General features: G+C 38.0%; 1 protein-coding gene across 2 annotated transcripts in view; it reads right to left on the bottom strand.

Moving 5' to 3' along the window:
• NME5 (NME/NM23 family member 5) overlaps window positions 1–20953 on the bottom strand; it is a 64070-nt gene extending 43117 nt beyond the window's left edge. Inside the window, exons 1-3 of one of the 2 annotated variants that reach the window (XM_053719863.1) lie at window positions 20823–20953; window positions 19903–20068; window positions 7429–7634 (exon numbers count right to left, since the gene is read on the bottom strand). In XM_053719863.1, the coding sequence (XP_053575838.1) occupies window positions 7429–7634; window positions 19903–20055 (359 nt within the window). In that variant the 5' untranslated portion in view covers window positions 20056–20068; window positions 20823–20953. Of the gene's footprint in view, window positions 1–7428; window positions 7635–19902; window positions 20069–20795 lie in introns of both variants that reach the window. The other variant, XM_053719862.1, reaches the window with a different exon arrangement.
• Between the last annotated feature and the right edge of the window lie 310 nt (window positions 20954–21263).

Here is a 21263-nt window from a genome sequence, read left to right as displayed (position 1 = left end):
GTGTAAAACATATAGCTCAGTTCTCTGTAGTCATGTGTAAAACATATAGCTCAGTTCTCTGTAGTCATGAGTAAAAAATATAAAGCTCAGTTCTCTGTAGTCATGTGTAAAAAATATAAAGCTCAGTTCTCTGTAGTCATGTGTAAAACATATATCTCAGTTCTCTGTAGTCATGTGTAAAAATATAGCTCAGTTCTCTGTAGTCATGTGTAAAAAATATAGCTCAGTTCTCTGTAGTCATGTGTAAAAAATATAGCTCAGTTATCTGTAGTCATGTGTAAAAAATATAGCTCAGTTCTCTGTAGTCATGTGTAAAAATATAGCTCAGTTCTCTGTAGTCATGTGTAAAAAATATAGCTCAGTTCTCTGTAGTCATGTGTAAAAAATATAGCTGTTCTCTGTGCTCAGTTCTCTTTAGTCATGTGTAAAAAATGTAACTCAATTATACGTAGTCATGTGTAAAAAATATAAAGCTCAGTTCTCTGTAGTCATGTGTAAAAACTATAATGCTCAGTTCTCTGTAGTCATGTGTAAAAAATATAGCTCAGTTCTCTGTAGTCATGTGTAAAACATATAGCTCAGTTCTCTGTAGTCATGTGTAAAACATATAGCTCAGTTCTCTGTAGTCATGTGTAAAACATATAGCTCAGTTCTCTGTAGTCATGTGTAAAATATGTAACTCAATTAAACGTAGTCATGTGTAAAAAATATAAAGCTCAGTTCTCTGTAGTCATGTGTAAAAAATATAAAGCTCAGTTCTCTAGTCATGTGTAAAAAATATAGCTCAGTTCTCTGCAGTCATGAGTAAAAAATATAGCTCAGTTCTCTGCAGTCATGTGTAAAAAATATACCTCAGTTCTCTGTAGTCATGTGTAAAAAAATATAACTCAGTTCTCTGTAGTCATGTGTAAAAAAATATACCTCAGTTCTCTGTAGTCATGTGTAAAAAAATATAGCTCAGTTCTCTGTAGTCACATGTAAAAAATATAGCTCAGTTCTCTGTAGTCATGTGTAAAAAAATATATAGCTCAATTCTCTGTAGTCATGTGTAAAAAATATAGCTGTTCTCTGTGCTCAGTTCTCTTTAGTCATGTGTAAAAAATGTAACTCAATTATACGTAGTCATGTGTAAAAAATATAAAGCTCAGTTCTCTGTAGTCATGTGTAAAAACTATAATGCTCAGTTCTCTGTAGTCATGTGTAAAAAATATAGCTCAGTTCTCTGTAGTCATGTGTAAAACATATAGCTCAGTTCTCTGTAGTCATGTGTAAAACATATAGCTCAGTTCTCTGTAGTCATGTGTAAAATATGTAACTCAATTAAACGTAGTCATGTGTAAAAAATATAAAGCTCAGTTCTCTGTAGTCATGTGTAAAAAATATAAAGCTCAGTTCTCTAGTCATGTGTAAAAAATATAGCTCAGTTCTCTGCAGTCATGAGTAAAAAATATAGCTCAGTTCTCTGCAGTCATGTGTAAAAAATATACCTCAGTTCTCTGTAGTCATGTGTAAAAAAATATAACTCAGTTCTCTGTAGTCATGTGTAAAAAAATATACCTCAGTTCTCTGTAGTCATGTGTAAAAAAATATAGCTCAGTTCTCTGTAGTCACATGTAAAAAATATAGCTCAGTTCTCTGTAGTCATGTGTAAAAAAATATATAGCTCAATTCTCTGTAGTCATGTGTAAAAAATATAGCTCAGTTCTCTGTAGTCATGTGTAAAAAATATAGCTCAGTTATCTGTAGTCATGAGTAAAATATATAGCTCAATTCTCTGTAGTCATGTGTAAAAAATATAGCTGTTCTCTGTGCTCAGTTCTCTTTAGTCATGTGTAAAAAATGTAACTCAATTATACGTAGTCATGTGTAAAAAATATAAAGCTCAGTTCTCTGTAGTCATGTGTAAAAACTATAATGCTCAGTTCTCTGTAGTCATGTGTAAAAAATATAGCTCAGTTCTCTGTAGTCATGTGTAAAACATATAGCTCAGTTCTCTGTAGTCATGTGTAAAACATATAGCTCAGTTCTCTGTAGTCATGTGTAAAATATGTAACTCAATTAAACGTAGTCATGTGTAAAAAATATAAAGCTCAGTTCTCTGTAGTCATGTGTAAAAAATATAAAGCTCAGTTCTCTAGTCATGTGTAAAAAATATAGCTCAGTACTCTGCAGTCATGAGTAAAAAATATAGCTCAGTTCTCTGCAGTCATGTGTAAAAAATATACCTCAGTTCTCTGTAGTCATGTGTAAAAAAATATAACTCAGTTCTCTGTAGTCATGTGTAAAAAAATATACCTCAGTTCTCTGTAGTCATGTGTAAAAAAATATAGCTCAGTTCTCTGTAGTCACATGTAAAAAATATAGCTCAGTTCTCTGTAGTCATGTGTAAAAAAATATATAGCTCAATTCTCTGTAGTCATGTGTAAAAAATATAGCTCAGTTCTCTGTAGTCATGTGTAAAAAATATAGCTCAGTTATCTGTAGTCATGAGTAAAAAATATAGCTCAGTTCTCTGTAGTCATGTGTAAAAAAATATACAGTCTGAAACATCTGGTTTCTGAAATAAGGTTCCATCGTGTATATTATTAAGAAGTCATTTGTTGTATATAGTACATTATTCCTGACCGATTATTGTAACAAAATTATAAAATGGGAAACATGGAAGCTGTTTATATTTTTTTTTTTTCTTTTACATTTGCATTTACATCAAATATTATGGGGTCGATCTGATAAAAATCGTCGCCCGCAAAAGTCGGCAACGCCAATATTTGCGCGGGTTTGGTATCACATATACGGCGTAACCTAGAAGTTACGCGCGTATATTTCTGCCGTCGCCCGTAGTTTTTTGGGCCATAGGCAGGTATACCAAACCAGCGCAGTTTGGTATCCAATATACAGCGTAAGGACTTACGTGGCGAAAATGGAGAAATCTTACTCCATTTTCACCTCGCCACAAAAAGCAGCCGTAAGAAGCCTTACGCTGAGTATTGGAGGCCCGTAACTCTCTAAACTAGCTGCTAAATAAAACCTAACGCATGCGCAATGTCTATCTCCCTGTCAACCGCGATCCCCCGCCGCAATCCCTAATAAAGTATTTAACCCCTAAACCGCCATCTACATAAACTAACCCCCTACTGTGAGCCCCTAAAACCGCCACAATCTAACTGATCTATCCCCTAATGTGAACCCCTAAAACCGCCACCATCTAACTGATCTATCCCCTAATGTGAACCCCTTACACCGCCGCCATCTACCTTATCTATCCCCTAATCTGACCCCTTACACCGCCGCCACCTATATAAAAATGATTAACCCCATAATCTAATCCCCCTATACCGCCGCCAGCTATATTAATATTATTAACCCCTAATCTAATCCCCCTAAAATAATTATCTCTATTACCAGCCCTTAAAAGGGCCTTTTGCGGGGCTTTGCCCCAAAGTAAACAGCTCTTTTGCCCTATAACCTGCCCTCCCTACACCGCCGCCACCTATATTAATAGTATTAACCCCTAATGTAAGCCCCTTACACCGCCGCCATCTCTATTAAAATTATTAACCCCTAATTTAATCTACCTAGCCCGCCGCCAGCTATATTATCTATATTAACCCTAAGTATATTATAGTTAATATAGTTATTACATTATATATATTAACTATATTAACCCTAATTATATTAGGGTTAATATAGTTACTATAGTATTTATATTAACTCTATCCAACCCTAACACCCCTAACTAAACTCTTATTAAAATAAATCTAATATTAATATTATTAATTAAAATATTCCTATTTAAATCTAAATACTTACCTATAAAATAAACCCTAAGATAGCTACAATATAATTAATAATTACATTGTAGCTATGTTAGGGTTTATATTTATTTTACAGGTAAATTGTTAATTATTTTAACTAGGTATAATAGCTATTAAATAGTTATTAACTATTTAATAGCTACCTAGTTAAAATAATTACCCAATTACCTGTAAAATAAATCCTAACCTAAGTTACAAATACACCTACACTATCAATAAATTAAATAAACTACAAATATCTATCTAAAAATACAATTAAATAAACTAAACTAAATTACAAAAAAAAAAAAAAAACATTACAAGATTTTTAAGCTAATTACACCTATTCTAAGCCCCCTAATAAAATAATAAAGCCCCCCCAAAATAAAAAAAATTCCCTACCCTATTCTAAATTAAAAAAAGTTCAAAGCTCTTTTACCTTACCAGCCCTTAAAAGGGCCTTTTGTGGGGGCATGCCCCAAAGAAAACTGCTCTTTTGCTTGAAAAAAAAAAACCACAATACCACCCCCCAACATTACAACCCACCACCCACATACCCCTAATCTAACCCAAACCCCCCTTAAATAAACCTAACACTACCCCCCTGAAGATCTCCCTACCTTATCTTCACCACGCCGGGCCGAACTCCTCATCCGATCCGGGTGATGTCTATCCAAGCGGTAAAGAAGAAATCTTCATCCCGGCGATGTTTTTATCCAAGCGGCAGCAAAGTCTTCTTCCATCCGCCAGCATCTTCCATCAAGCGGCATCTTCAATCTTCTCTCCACCGACGCGGAGCATCCATCCCGGCCGACGACTGAACGACGAATGAGGTACCTTTAAATTACGTCATCCAAGATGGCGTTCGTCGAATTCCGATTGGCTGATAGGATTCTATCAGCCAATCGGAATTAAGGTAGAAAAATCTGATTGGCTGATTGAATCAGCCAATCAGATTCAAGTTCAATCCGATTGGGTGAACCAATCAGCCAATCAGATTGAGCTTGCATTCTATTGGCTGATCGGAACAGCCAATAGAATGCGAGCTAAATCTGATTGAATCAGCCAATCAAATTTAAGTTCAATCCGATTGGCTGAACCAATCAGATTGAGCTCGCATTCTATTGGCTGTTCCGATCAGCCAATAGAATGCAAGCTCAATCTGATTAGCTGATTGGTTCAGCCAATCGGATTGAACTTGAATCTGATTGGCTGATTCAATCAGCCAATCAGATTTTTCTACCTTAATTCCGATTGGCTGATAGAATCCTATCAGCCAATCGGAATTCTTGGCTGATAGGATCTTGGATGACGTAATTTAAAGGTACCTCATTCGTCGTTCAGTCGTCGGCCGGGATGGATGCTCCGCGTCGGTGGAGAGAAGATTGAAGATGCCGCTTGATGGAAGATGCTGGCGGATGGAAGATGACTTTGCTGCCGCTTGGATAAAAACATCGCCGGGATGAAGATTTCTTCTTTACCGCTTGGATAGACATCACCCGGATCGGATGAGGAGTTCGGCCCGGCGTGGTGAAGATAAGGTAGGGAGATCTTCAGGGGGGTAGTGTTAGGTTTATTTAAGAGGGGTTTGGGTTAGATTAGGGGTATGTGGGTGGTGGGTTGTAATGTTGGGGGTGGTATTGTGTTTTTTTTCAGGCAAAAGAGCAGTTTTCTTTGGGGCATGCCCCCACAAAAGGCCCTTTTAAGGGCTGGTAAGGTAAAAGAGCTTTGAACTTTTTTTAATTTAGAATAGGGTAGGGAATTTTTTTTATTTTGGGGGGCTTTATTATTTTATTAGGGGGCTTAGAATAGGTGTAATTAGCTTAAAAATCTTGTAATCTTTTTTTTATTTTTTGTAATTTAGTGTTTGTTTTTGTAATTTAGTTTAGTTTATTTAATTGTATTTTTAGATAGATATTTGTAGTTTATTTAATTTATTGATAGTGTAGGTGTATTTGTAACTTAGGTTAGGATTTATTTTACAGGTAATTGGGTAATTATTTTAACTAGGTAGCTATTAAATAGTTAATAACTATTTAATAGCTATTATACCTAGTTAAAATAATTAACAATTTACCTGTAAAATAAATATAAACCCTAACATAGCTACAATGTAATTATTAATTATATTGTAGCTATCTTAGGGTTTATTTTATAGGTAAGTATTTAGATTTAAATAGGAATATTTTAATTAATAATATTAATATTAGATTTATTTTAATAAGAGTTTAGTTAGGATGTTAGAGTTAGATAGGGTTATTATACTTAATATATATATATATAATATAATAACGATATTAACTATATTAACCCTAATATAATTAGGGTTAATATAGTTAATATAGCTGGCGGCGGTGTAGGGGGATTAGATTAGGGGTTAATACATTTATTATAGGTGGCCGCGGTGTAGGGGGATGTAGATTGTAGGCAAAAGAGCAGTTTACTTTGTGACAAAGCCCCGCCAAAAGCCCTTTTAAGGGCTGGCAAAAGAGCTGTTACTTTGGGGCAATGCCACGCAAAAAGCCCTTTCCAGGGCTATTTGTAGGGTTAGACTTAGGTTTAGTGGTAGGGATAGTTTAGTATTTTAGGGGTTAAATAAATTTAATATAGATGGTGGCGGGGTAGGGGGATTAGATTAGGGGTTAATAATTTTAAAATAGATAGCGGCGGGGTAGGGGCTCACTTTAGGGGGTAGGTAAGGTAGATGGCGGCGGTGTTAGGAGCTCACTTTAGGGGGTTATAGATTTAATATAGCTGGCGGCGGTTTAGGGGTTAATAACTTTATTAAGTTGCGGCGGGGTTTGGGAGCGGCGGTTTAGGGGTTAATACATATTTTATTGTTAGGCTAGTGAGGGGGGATAGCGGATAGAGGGTTAGACATGTCGGGCTATGTTAGGGAGGCGTGTTAGACTTGTCGGGCTATGTTAGGGAGGCGTGTTAGACAGTGCTGGGGATTTCATACTTTAGTCAGGTTTTGTAGGCGCCGGCAGTTTCTAACGTGCCGTAAGTCACTGGCGACGCCAGAAATTTGTACTTGTGCAGATTTCTGGACATCGCTGGTTTATCCGACTTACGGCACATTAGCATCTGACGGCGCCGTATATGGGATAGCTCGAGTTGCGAGCTGAAACTGCGGGCGACGCGGGTTCCCTCGCTTGCGCCGCAAACTACGCCGTATATCGGATCGCGCCCTATATGTATAAGCCTATGAATTTTTGTTGCTTTTTTCAGATAGACTTTTTATAATTGTATGCCAGCCTCCATGTGAAAATAATTCCCACTGTAGCCCCTTATTTAAACATGCTGGAGTATTTACTGAAAAGCATTTGGTTTTGTTTTAAATTATTTTATATTTGGTGCCACATATTGAGTTCTATAGTAAGGGCACCAACAGGAGAAAACATCAAAAGGCAGCTGGCAGGAAAAGTAACATAGAGGATATTATTTGTGGCAAAACCAGCCCTCATAATCTGGGAATATAGGGATATGAAAAGGAATTACAGGGTAAAGAAACTGATAACTTCCACATTCATTGTTTTTTTCATAAATGTTGATGCCTCATCTAATAAATCTGAAGCTTTAAATGACACAGACATTACTGAAAGTGTTCATAGAAGTAAAATTGCTATCATACCTGTCAGGGTGGGTTTCTTTTGCTTTCAAGCTGTTGGAAGGCCCCATTAGTTCTTTCCAATAGGAGATGGCTTTATACCTTGCCAATGTCATTGCAATTATTGGCCCAGAGCTCATGTAGGCAGTCAAACTAGGAAAAAACATTTTTCCATACTGATCTGAATAAAAGTCGCTACACTGTTCTGGGCTTAGATGTACTTTTCTTTTCTGTCAAATTGAAGAAATAAAAAAGTATAGTATTACTTAGTCATTTACCTTTACACAATTCCAATGACGTTTTCAGTAAAAAACAATGCAAAATACATTTTTGGACATTTAGTTTCAACTAGGAAGCGATATTTGCGCTCCACTGAGTAATACCAGCGCACGCAAAAGTGGGCTGGTATTACAAGTTAGCCGAGTTACAAGAGCGCGCTTCCATAGACTCCAATGGGAGCCTCGTTCTCATGCCGTGAGACACGTGTATATACACATAAATATATATATGTGTATGTATGTATATAAGCATATACATATATATTTACAGGGAACAAACAGTTCCAATAGACTGCAATATAAAAGGTACTTTTTAGTGCAGTTTTTTTTCTAACGCCCCACACCTGCCAACTTTAGCCCCCAAAACTGCCAAGTGCAGTTGCTTTATTAAAAAATAAATATGCTACTATTTTTCGCTGGGATGAAGATAGAAGACACCGCCGGGATGAAGATAAAAGATTCCGCCTGGATGAAGATGGAGCCGCCTGGATGAAGATGGAGCCGCCGGGATGAAGATCCTTCAAGCGGAACTTCAGCAACTGTGAGTGGATCTTCGGGGGTTAGTGTTAGGATTTTTTAAACTTTTTTGGATTTTTTTTTTTTTTTATTAGTTTAGGGTTTTCGCAAAAGAGCTAAATGCCCTTTTCAGGGCAATGCAAAAGAGCTAAATGCCCCTTTAAGGGCAATGCCCATACAAAAATGCCCTCTTTAGGGCAATGGGTAGATCGGGTTGTTTTAGATAGTTTTTTTATTTTGGGGGTTTGTAATGTTAGTGTGTCTTTGTAAAAAATTTTCAGGTAAAAGAGTTGTTTAACTTAGGGCAATGCCCAACAAAAGGCCCTTTTAAGAGCTATTAGTAGTTTATTATAGATTAGGTTTTTTATTTTGGGGTGTTTTTTTTTTTTTTTTTAAATGGGTATTAGAATAGGAATACTTGTTATTATTTTTGATAATTCGTTTGTTAGTCTGCGTAATGTTTTTTATTCGTTTTGGGGTGGGTTTTTCTTTTTTAGTATAGACATATCTTATTTTTAATGGGCAGCAAAAGAGCTGAATGCCCCTTTAAGGGCAATGCTCATACAAATGTCCTTTTCAGGGAAATAGGTAGCTTAGGTTTTACTTTATTTTTATTTTGTGGGTTTGGGGGGTGGGGTTTGTATACTGTTAGGGGGTGTTTGATTTTCTTTTTTAGCAAAAGAGCTGTTAACTTTAGGGCAATGCCGCACAAAAGGCCATTTTAAGGTCCCACAAAAGGCCCTTTTAAGGGCCCTTGGTAGTTTATTATAGATTAGGGTTTTATTTTGGGGTGTTTTTTTTTTGTTTTTTTTTAAAGGGTATTAGAATAGAAATAATTTTTATTATTTTGGATAATTTTGTTTGTTATTTTTTGTATTGGTAGTTTTTTTATTTTTATTTTAGTGGCTTTTTTTTGTAATGGTAGGCTTTTTATTTTTGTAATGTTAGGTTTTAGTGTAAGGCAGCTTAGGTTTTATTTCACTGGTAACTTTGTATTTATTTTAACTAGGTAGTTAGTAAATAGTTAATAACTATTTATAAACTAGTCTACCTAGTTAAAATAAATACAAACTTACCTATGAAATAAAAATAAAACCTAAGCTAGATACAATATAACTATTATTTATATTGTAGCTAGCTTAGGTTTTGTTTCACAGGTAAGTATTTAGTTTTAAATAGGAATAATTTAGTTAATAATTGTAACTTTAATTTAGCTCTATTTTAATTATTTTAAAGTTCGCGGGTGTTAGGGTTACGGTTAGGTTTAGGGGTTAATAGTTTAATTTCGTTTTTTGCAATGTGGGGGGCTGGCGGTTTAGGGGTTAATCGATTTATTTAGTGGTAGTGATGTAGGAGGCCAGAGGTTTAGGGGTTAATAGCTTTATTTAGTGGCGGCGATGTTGGGGAGCGGCGGAATAGGGGTTAATAACTTTAGTATAGTGGCGGCGATATCAGGAGCGGCTGATTAGGGGTTAATAGTTTTATTTAGGTGGCAGCAATATCGGGGGTGGCAGATTAGGGGTTAATAACATTATGTAAGTGTCGGCGATGTCGGGGGCAGCAGATTAGGGGTGTTTAGACATGGGGTTTATGTTAGGGTGTTTAAACGTAACATTTTTTTCCCTATAGACATCAATGGGGCTGCGTTACGGAGCTTTTCATTCCGCGATCGGAGGTGTTAGGTTTTTTTCCGACCCGCTCTCCCCATTGATGTCTATGGGGAAAGGGTGCACAAGCACCTCAAAACAGTGCTTTTATTTTGTGCGGTATGGAGCTTAAAACCACCATATCGCACGCACAAGCCGGCTGTTTCAAAACTTGTAATGGCTGCGCTATAGAGGGTTAAATAACGCAACTTTTGTTGCGTTTGTTAAATTCCCTATAGCGCGCATAACTCGTAATCTACCTGTTATTATTATTATTATTTATTTATAAAGCGTCGACAGATTCCACAGCGCTGCCCATGGGTACAAGGATAACAGTACAGTGGAGAAACAATACGATAAGACACAAAATTTTACAGACAAATACAGGGGGAATTGAGGGCCCTGTTCCCGTGGGAACTTACAATCTAGATGGGTAGGAGGATTGGAAACAGGAGGTGGGGACTGCAGAGGTGAGAATGATATTAGTGAGGAGATAGAGGGCAACTGTTAGTTAATTGAAGTTAGTTTGTTAATAAGTCGGGTGATAAGCTTCCCTGAACAGAAAGGTCTTTAGGGAACGTCTAAAGGAGGAGAGGTTAGGGGCAAGTCTGACATCTCGAGGAAGTGCGTTCCAGAGGGTTGGTGCCGCACGAGAGAAGTCCTGTAGTCTAGAATGAGAGGAGGTGATGGTAGAGGACGCAAGAAGCAGGTCGTTGTTGGATCTTAGGGGACGGGCAGGAGTATATTTGTTGATGAGTGAGGACAGGTAGGGTGGGGCAGCATTGGTGAGGGCTTTGTAGGTCAGGGTGAGAATTTTGAATTTAACTCTGTTGTGAATGGGGAGCCAGTGAAGGGACTCACAGAGAGGCGCAGCAGAAACAGAGCCTCGAGAGAGGTGGATTAGTCTGGCAGATGCATTTAGGACGGATTGGAGGGGAGAGAGGTGGGATAGAGGGAGGCCAGTTAGTAAGTTGTTACAGTAGTCAAGTCGGGAAATTACCAGGGAGTGGATGAGCTGTTTGGTAGTTTCAGCACTCAGAAACGGGCGAATTTTGGAGATATTGCGTAGGTGGTTGCGGCAGGATGAAGAGAGCAGTTGGATGTGTGGAATGAAGGACAGATTTGAGTCAAGCGTGACTCCGAGGCAGCGGACTTGGGGTGATGGGGAGATAGTGGTGCCGCCAACAGTGATAGAAAAATTAGAGACTGGAGTGGAGCTAGAGGGGGGAATTAGAAGTAGTTTGGTCTTGGACATATTTATTTTTAGTTGGTGAGAGGCCATCCAGGAAGAAATGCCAGATAAGCAGTCGCTGATGTGAGAGTTGACAGAAGGAGAGAGTGCAGGGGTGGAAAGGTAGATCTGGGTATCATCAGCATAGAGGTGATAGCTGAAGCCATAGCTGTTGATAAGTTTACCCAGTGAAGAAGTGTAGATAGAGAAGAGTAGAGGACCCAGGACAGAGCCTTGAAGTACTCCAACAGACAGGGACAATAGAGAGGAGGAGTCACCAGCAAAAGAGACTGAGAAGGATCTGTTAGAGAGATAAGAGTGAATCCAGGAGAGGGCAGTGTCACAGAGACCAAGAGAACTGAGAGACCGTAGGAGAAGGGGATGGTCAACAGTGTCAAAAGCAGATAGGTCAAGTAAGATGAGTATAGAGTAGTAGCCTTTGTTTTTAGCAGAAAGGAGATCGTTAGTAACCTTGGTGAGGGCAGTTTCAGTTGAGTGTTGGGGACGGAAGCCAGATTGCAGGGGGTCGAGCAATGAGTTTGATGACAGGAAGTGGGAAAAACTAGTTTTTCAAGGAGTTTTGAAGCTAGTGGGAGCAGTGATATGGGGTGGTAGTTTGCAGGGGAGTTAGGGTCGAGGGAGGGTTTTTTGAGGATGGGGGTGACCTTCGCATGTTTGAAGGAGGCAGGGAATGAGCCAGTAGAAAGGGATAGGTTAAATATGTGAGTAAGAGCCGGAGTGAGGGTGGTAGACAGAGGAGGGATTAGATGTGAAGGAATAGGGTCAAGTTGGCAGGTAGTTTCTTAATAAATTATATTACACTTAATTTGGGGGTATTTGATGGACATTTGTAAAATTAACCAGAGAACTGATCTCTGGTTAATTTTACAAGCGATAATTGCTACCGCGAGCTTGCATTAGCGATAACCAGCCACTTGTAATGGCTGGTTATTTATCGCGAGCCAGCAAACCGTCAAATTTGCCTGTTTGCGGGCGAGCAATAAATTAGTGCTCCACTTGTAATCTAGCCCTTAATTAGGTGCTTTCCCCTTATATCATGTAGTTTAATAAGTAGTTATAAAAAGAAAAAAACATCTGATAACAGAAATAAATATTAAAGGAAATCCAAGTAATAGAAGTGTCCCCAGGTTGTCAGCGATAAGCCAAAACATTTAGTGAAAAAGTCAGACCATTTTAGGTTCAGCACCCTGGATAGAACTTGCTTATTGGTGGCTACATTTAGCCACCAATAAGCAAGCGTAACCCAGATTCTGAAACAAAAATGGGCTGGCTCGTAAGCTTTAAATTCCTGCTTTTTAAATAAAGATAGCAAGAGAACGAAGAAAAATTGATAATAGGAGTAAATTAGAAAGTTGCTTAAAATTGCATGCTCTATCTGAATTATGAAAGAAAAATTTGGGGTTTAGTGTCCCTTTAAAGGTACATGAAACCCAAATATTTTCTTTCATGATTTAGGTAGGACTTTTCAGTTTACTTCTATTGTCAAATTTGCTTCATTCTCTTGGTATCATGTGTTGAAGGATCAGTAATGCACTACTGTTTTTTTTAACTGAACACATGGGTGATCCAATGACAATTGGTAGATATATGTAGCCACCAATCAGCAGCTAGAACCTAGGTTCTTTGCTGCTCCTGACCTTACTTACATAAACCTTTCAGCAAAGGATAACACAAGAAGGAAGCAAATTAAATAATAGAAGTAAATTGGAAAGTTGATTAAAATTGTATTCTCATGAAATAAATGTTTTGGGTTTCATGTCCCTTTAAGTTCTGATATTAATAATTTGCAATACTACCTGAAATCCTGGAGTGCGTGTTTATTTTATCTCCCTTAATTCTGGCCAATTAGGGCTACTGTCAGTCCTCCGGGCAAACTGATGCAGTGCTGCTCTTACCACAGCAGTAAAGTGCTTGAGCGAGGCCAGAGCTGCCGGCAGGGCCATTATCAGGAGGCGAGCTATTACCAGAGGTCCTGATGCTGTCAGAGCCTGAAGCTGCACTAAATGAACCCTCTCCTTTTATAGACAATTTGCCTTACATGGGCTGACGAACATGAAAGCCTTTAGAGATACTTTTTAACCCTCTCCAGCTTTAATCAATAATGTTTAATCTTCGGTTCTTGAGATCTCTTTTGTTTGATGGTACACATCAGGAAACTCTTGAGAATAGCAAACAACATTTAGAAGTGTTTTTTTAAGGGTAGGGCAGCTCTAGCAAGCACCTTCTTTCTCTATTGTGACTTAGCTGATCAGATCAATATTTATGGCCAGTTTATTCAGAAATTCAACATGGAATCATCCTAAACATATTCATTGTATCTCTTCTACTATGCAGCTTTATAGTTATTACAATAAAGTGTATCTGAGACCTTGGGGTACACTCCGTTATTTTCAATTATTGTACTTATCTTTTATCTTTTATAAAACTATTTCTTCCACCAAGACAGTTGTAGTAAATCTGGTTTCTTCCAATTTAATATCAATTATTTTGCAGAATTAACGATGATTTAAAAGTCTCCTTTATTTTTACTCAACATACTTAAAATCATTACCTTGTTTTCCTCTATTATGTCCTTGCCAACATTCTTGTACATTCTTACATTGTCACCATATAGCTACTAGTGAGCCTTTTGGCACATAGCCTTTTTTGCTATATCCATAACATTATTTTTTTCATATACACTGGGGACATATACCATCTCACTAATATCTTTGTTTTCATATCTAAAACATGTGCACTTTTTTTTTTTTTTTTTTTTTTTTTAAGCATAGTCCACCATTTGTATGGATCTACATTATGAGCCTTTTTCCGGCTTGCTGCATAACTTTGTAACAGCTAGATTTAGAGTTTTGTCGGTAACGACCCGAAAAGCTAACGCCGGCTTTTTTCTGGCCGCACCATAAAAATAACTCTGGTATTGAGAGTCCACATAAAGGCTGCGTTAGGCTCCAAAAAAGGAGCGTAGAGCATATTTAACGCAGCTTCAACTCTCGATACCAGAGTTGCTTACGGACGCGGCCAGCCTCAAAAACGTGCTCGTGCACGATTCCCCCATAGGAAACAATGGTGCTGTTTGAGCTGAAAAAAAACCTAACACCTGCAAAAAAGCCGCGTTCAGCTCCTAACGCAGCCCCATTGTTTGCTATGCGGAAACACTTCCTACGTCTGCACCTAACACTCTAACATGTACCCCGAGTCTAAACACCCCTAACCTTACACTTATTAACCCCTAATCTGCCGCCCACGCTATCGCTGACCCCTGCATATTATTATTAACCCCTAATCTGCCGCTCCGTAAACCGCTGCTACTTACATTATCCCTATGTACCCCTAATCTGCTGCCCTAACATCGCCGACCCCTATATTATATTTATTAACCCCTAATCTGCCCCCCACAACGTCGCCTCCACCTGCCTACACTTATTAACCCCTAATCTGCCGACCGGACCTGAGCGCTACTATAATAAAGTTATTAACCCCTAATCCGCCTCACTAACCCTATAATAAATAGTATTAACCCCTAATCTGCCCTCCCTAACATCGCCGACACCTAACTTCAATTATTAACCCCTAATCTGCCGACTGGAGCTCACCGCTATTCTAATAAATGTATTAACCCCTAAAGCTAAGTCTAACCGTAACACTAACACCCCCCTAAATTAAATATAATTTTAATCTAACGAAATTAATTAACTCTTATTAAATAAATTATTCCTATTTAAAGCTAAATACTTACCTGTAAAATAAATCCTAATATAGCTACAATATAAATTATAATTATATTATAGCTATTTTAGGATTAATATTTATTTTACAGGTAACTTTGTATTTATTTTAACCAGGTACAATAGCTATTAAATAGTTAAGAACTATTTAATAGCTAAAACAGTTAAAATAATTACAAAATTACCTGTAAAATAAATCCTAACCTAAGTTACAATTAAACCTAACACTACACTATCAATAAATAAATTAAATACAATACCTACAAATAACTACAATGAAATAAACTATCTAAAGTACAAAAAATAAAAAAGAACTAAGTTACAAAAAATAAAAAAATATTTACAAACATAAGAAAAATATTACAACAATTTTAAACTAATTACACCTACTCTAAGCCCCCTAATAAAATAACAAAGCCCCCCAAAATAAAAAAATGCCCTACCCTATTCTAAATTACTAAAGTTCAAAGCTCTTTTACCTTACCAGCCCTGAACAGGGCCCTTTGCGGGGCATGCCCCAAGAAGTTCAGCTCTTTTGCCTGTAAAAAAAAACATACAATACCCCCCCCCCAACATACCCCTATTCTAACCCAAACCCCCCTTAAATAAACCTAACACTAAGCCCCTGAAGATCTCCCTACCTTATCTTCACCATACCAGGTTCACCGATCGATCCAGAAGAGCTCCTCCGATGTCCTGATCCAAGCCCAAGCGGGGGGCTGAAGAGGTCCATGATCCGGCTGAAGTCTTCATCCAAGCGGGGCAGAAGAGGTCTTCCATCCGATTGAAGTCTTCATCCAAGCGGGATCTTCTATGGTCATCCATCCGGAGCGGAGCGGCAGGATCCTGAAGACCTCCGACGCGGAACATCCATCCTGGCCGACGACTGAACGACGAATGACGGTTCCTTTAAATGACGTCATCCAAGATGGCGTCCCTCGAATTCCAATTGGCTGATAGGATTCTATCAGCCAATCGGAATTAAGTTAGGAATATTCTGATTGGCTGATTCCATCAGCCAATCAGAATCAAGTTCAATCCGATTGGCTGATAAATAGTAATAATTTATTTAATAAGAGTTAATTAATTTCGTTAGATTAAAATTATATTTAATTTAGGGGGGTGTTAGTGTTAGGGTTACACTTAGCTTTAGGGGTTAATACATTTATTAGAATAGCGGTGAGCTCCAGTCGGCAGATTAGGGGTTAATAATTGAAGTTAGGTGTCGGCGATGTTAGGGAGGGCAGATTAGGGGTTAATACTATTTATTATAGGGTTAGTGAGGCGGATTAGGGGTTAATAACTTTATAATAATAGCGGTGCGGTCCGCTCGGCAGATTAGGGGTTAATAAGTGTAGGCGACATTGAGGGGGGCAGATTAGGGGTTAATAAATATAATATAGGGGTCGGCGATGTTAGGGCAGCAGATTAGGGGTACATAGGGATAATGTAGCTGGCGGCGGCGTGCGGACGGCAGATTAGGGGTTAATAAGTGTAGGTAGCTGGCGGCGACGTTGAGGGGGGCAGATTAGGGGTTAATAAATATAATATAGGGGTCGGCGGTGTTAGGGGCAGCAGATTAGGGGTACATAAGTATAACGTAGGTGGCGGCGCTTTGCGGTCGGCAGATTAGGGGTTAATTATTGTAGGTAGCTGGCTGCGACGTTGTGGGGGGCAGGTTAGGGGTTAATAAATATAATATAGGGGTCGGCGGTGTTAGGGGCAGCAGATTAGGGGTACATAAGTATAACGTAGGTGGCGGTCGGCAGATTAGGGGTTAAAAAAATTTAATCGAGTGGCGGCGATGTGGGGGGACCTCGGTTTAGGGGTACATAGGTAGTTTATGGGTGTTAGTGTACTTTAGAGTACAGTAGTTAAGAGCTTTATGAACCGGCGTTAGCCCAGAAAGCTCTTAACTAATGACTTTTTTCCTGCGGCTGGAGTTTTGTCGTTAGATGTCTAACGCTCACTTCAGACACGACTCTAAATACCGGAGTTAGAAAAATCCCATTGAAAAGATAGGATACGCAATTTACGTAAGGGGATCTGCGGTATGGAAAAGTCGCGGCTGAAAAGTGAGCGTTAGACCCTTTTTTTTAATGACTCCAAATACCGGAGGTAGCCTAAAACCAGCGTTAGGAGCCTCTAACGCTGGTTTTCATGGCTACCGCCCAACTCTAAATCTAGGCCTATGTTTGGTTTGTTTTTTGTTGTAATAACAGCGTGTTCATTATTAACAAACTATTTCTTATATTTGTCTGACCTGTAATACATTTTTTATTTAACAACCAGTAAGGAAAAATAGTATAGATGATAAAGATAATGAAGTGCATTCTACTATTAAAGGGGCAGTATTACACTTTCATGAATTAGAAAGAGCATGCAATTATAAACAACTTCTATTATCTGACTTTGTTCTTTTGGTATCCTTTGTTGATAAGCATAAATAGGTCGTCTCAGAGCAGCAATGCACTACTGGGATCTAGCTGATGAGCGGTAGCTGCACATAGATGCTTCTTGTCACCTTTGTTCAGTTAGCTCCGCCTCCCAGTAGTACATTGTTGCTCCTTCAACAAAGCATAACAATTACCAATTTATATGCAGTCATTTGATTATATGGTATCAAGGAAGAGTTACAGATTTATATGTAAAATAAACTGACTGTTTTATTAAACAGCATATGTCACAATTCAACATTGATCAAAAGGCTAACCTAGAGTAAGTTTATGAGAGCTTGAAGGAAGCGTCTGATTTATTGAAAGATAGCAGTTGCTAACATCAAACTTGACCTAAGGACTACCCGAGAGTTTTTGGGAGTAAGAATTATTGTTATGTAGTTAGAGAATGAAGAAGTTTTTTAAAAACTCATATTTTAAAACAATGCTGTCATAATGCAACATGAATGGGTAAAATCTGTTTTATATAGATATTTTTATAGATTTTATGTTACACAGTATTAGATAGGCACTTCTGTATTGCCTCAGCAACATCTTTACAAAAAATGATTTGCCCACAGCAGCTATTATATGCCCAGATCTCAGACCAGATACACTGTCCCCAGAAATACTACATCGTCCAGGTGTAGCTGACTTCATGTATGACAAAGTGAACAAAGCTCAGATCTGATAACTGATTTTTTACAAACCGATACAGAGAGAACAACTCTGTGGCCTTCTCTGCACCGGTAGCAATGGTGCCGATCAATCATCGTTGGTGGGTGGAAGCATTGGCGCGTGGGCGGCCCATCGCTACCCAGCATCCGGTTCCTCTATGTGCAAGCCAGCTGCCGGGAGTGTGTGGGGGGTGCGCACAAGTGTGTGCGCGCGCCGCAACCACTGCCATCAATGAAAGTGAATGGGAAGGAGGGGGGGAAATAAGGATTGGAGGATCTGGGAGGGGGAGAGGGAGGGGGTTTTGAGGGGGGGTGCTACACTACAGAAAAAAATAATTTATTTAAAAAAAAAAAAATTAAAACCTTTTTTTGGAGCAAAAAAACAGCTGCCAGTACCCAAGATGGCAGCACATAGGTATCGGGGGGGAGGGTTAGAGAGCGGTTTGGGGTAGATCAGGGAGGTTGGGGGCTTAGGTGGGTTCATCAGAGCTACATAATTATTATTTTTATTTTTAAATAAATAAAAATACAATTTTTTTTTAGTACTGGCAGACTTTCTGCCAATACTCAAGATGGAGGGGACAATTGTGGGGTGGGGGAGGGAAGAGAGCTGTTTGGGAGGGATCAGGGGGTGGGATGTGTCAGGTGGGAGGCTGATCTCTACACTAAAGCTAAAATTAACCCTGCAAGCTACCTAATTAACCCCTTCACTGATGGGCATAATACAAGTGCGGTGCGCAGCGGCATTTAGCGGCCTTCTAATTGCTAAAAAGCAACGCCAAAGCCATATATGTCTGCTATTTCTGAACAAAGGGGATCCCAGAGAAGCATTTACAAGCATTTGTGGCATAATTGCACAAGCTGTTTGTAAATAATTTCTGTGAGAAACCTAAAGTTTGTGAAAAGGTTTGTGAAAAAGTTAACGATTCTTTTTATATGGGCCTAGATCAATACTTTGGGTTGTCTACTACACTACACTAAAGCTAAAATTAACCCTACAAGCTCCCTAATTAACCCCTTCTCTGCTGGGCATAATACACGTGTGGTGCGCAGCGGCATTTAGCGGCCTCCTAATTACCAAAAAGCAAAGCCATATATGTCTGCTATTTCTGAACAAAGGGGATCCCAGAGAAGCATTTTCAACCATTTGTGCCATAATTGCACAAGCTGTTTGTAAATAATTTCAGTGAGAAACCTAAAATTGTGAAAAATGTAACAATTTTTTTATTTGATCGTATTTTGGCGGTGAAATGGTGGCATGAAATATAGAGGCAAAATGGGCCTAGATCAATACTTTGGGTTGTCTACTAAAAAAAATATATACATGTCAAGGGATTTTAAGGGATTCCTGACAGATATCAGTGATCCAATGTAACTATCGCTACTTTTGAAAAATAATTGTTTGGTAATAGCAAAGTGTTACTTGTATTTATTGCCCTATAATTTACAAAAAAAAGCAAAGAACATGTAAACATTGGGTATTTCTAAACTCAGGAAAACATTTAGAAACTATTTAGCATAGGGTTTTTTTGGTGGTTGTAGATGTAGAACAGATTTTGGGGGTCAAAGTTAGAAAAAGTGTGTTTTTTTTCATTTTTTTCCTCATATATTATAAAAAAAAATTATAGTAAATTATAAGATATGATGAAAATAATAGTATCTTTGGAAATGGTGAGAAAAACGGTATATAATGTGTGTGGGTACAGTAAATGAGTAAGAGGAAAATTACAGCTAAACACAAACACTGCAGAAATGCAAAAATAGCCTTGGTCCCGACGGTCAACAAATGGAAAAGTGCTCTGGTCACGGAGGGGTTAAAGCACGGCTATGGGGGGTTATTACTATGTTTTATGTATTAAGTATGAACAGATAGTGTCAGAAATATGCTGATTTTTTTTTTCTTTTATTTCCTCTTTTATATAAAAATTTAATAATTTCTATGAAGAAAAAAAAAAAAAGTTAACCATACCTGAATAATATGGAACCCAGCTCTAAGAATGATAGCCTCAATTTCTTCTTGTTTATGAATGACTTGTGGCTTTAGAATAGCAAGAGTTCGTTCCACAAAGATTTGAGGATATTTTACTAACTGTTCCATTGATTCCTGTTCTTCAACACTCATTATTCTGGCTTTGCTGGAAAAATAGGAAAATTAATATATTACATTGTAAACAACCCCCAGTACACACACCCCAATTATCTTTACATTTGGTTTAGAATTGCTTGGTGGAAAGCTATATAATCCAATTGAGGATAGCCTACTGCAATCTCCCAAACAGAATAAGATAGCATGTTACAAACAAAATACAATACATTATATGTTTGTACATTTTATTGAGTTGTGTAAACGTATTTATTCATGTTAAATGATTATTTTTTAAAAGTAAATGTTAGTTGAACATCGCAGCATACAAAATAAATCTTATATTCTCAGTCTTGCAAAAATATTTTATTTCATTGATGTTACCAACAATGAATACACAGGATCTGGCAAGTTTTAAACAGCGACAAAAGCACATACACATGCCTTATGGTCAAGTTACATGCATGGGTCAGTTCAGCTGCAGGTGCAATGCCATAATATACCTGCTGAAGTAGAAAGCTAAACACCATTTAACGTGGAAACTACCTCCATTTAGCCTTGTAAGTACTGAACATTATGAACCACATTCAAAGAAGCAAATATTGCAGATTTCAAAATAATGTTCAGGTGACCATTTGTCACAGTTCGATCTCTCTCTATATATACATATGTGCATAGAATATTCAATATTTGACTATCTTGGCATCCATTGCTAACAGTGAGTTTTAATCATTAATTGTACTACTTCCAAACGCTTGATTAAGGATCCTTCTTCTTACGTTAACCAGTAGCGTTAAGCTCCTTACTTGCTGCCTCGTCCGGTAGATTCGTGTTTCTCTCCTCTGTTTAATACTTTTATGTTACTAAGAAACCAGACGCTTGCCAGGAAACTTGTACGGTGAGTCGCGAGGGTACTTTTATGTTACTAAGAAACCAGACTCTTGCCAGGAAAGTTGTACGGTGAGTCGCGAGGCTCAAATCCCTGAGCTCAAAGTGTTATCTGATGATCCCGTAATTATAGTGCTCAGGTAGGCGGTTTGTAGTAAAGTATTTTGTTTTGTTGTGCACCAACACTCGTGAAGGCGATATACCATTGTAATGCATTTTAAAAGTTTAGATTGCTACCTTCGTTTTTAAAGAAAAAAAAAAAAACTACAAAAAATGTTGTACTTCAAATTTACTTCATTCTCATGCTATCTTTCAGAAAATCTAGGCAGGTATCTACATCACTATATGGCGGCATTTCT

This window comes from Bombina bombina, chromosome 6 (assembly GCF_027579735.1).
Source record: "Bombina bombina isolate aBomBom1 chromosome 6, aBomBom1.pri, whole genome shotgun sequence".
NCBI lineage: Eukaryota > Metazoa > Chordata > Amphibia > Anura > Bombinatoridae > Bombina > Bombina bombina.
The sequence above is the reverse complement of the archived record's forward strand: the minus strand, read 5'-3'. Positions and strand labels throughout refer to the sequence as shown.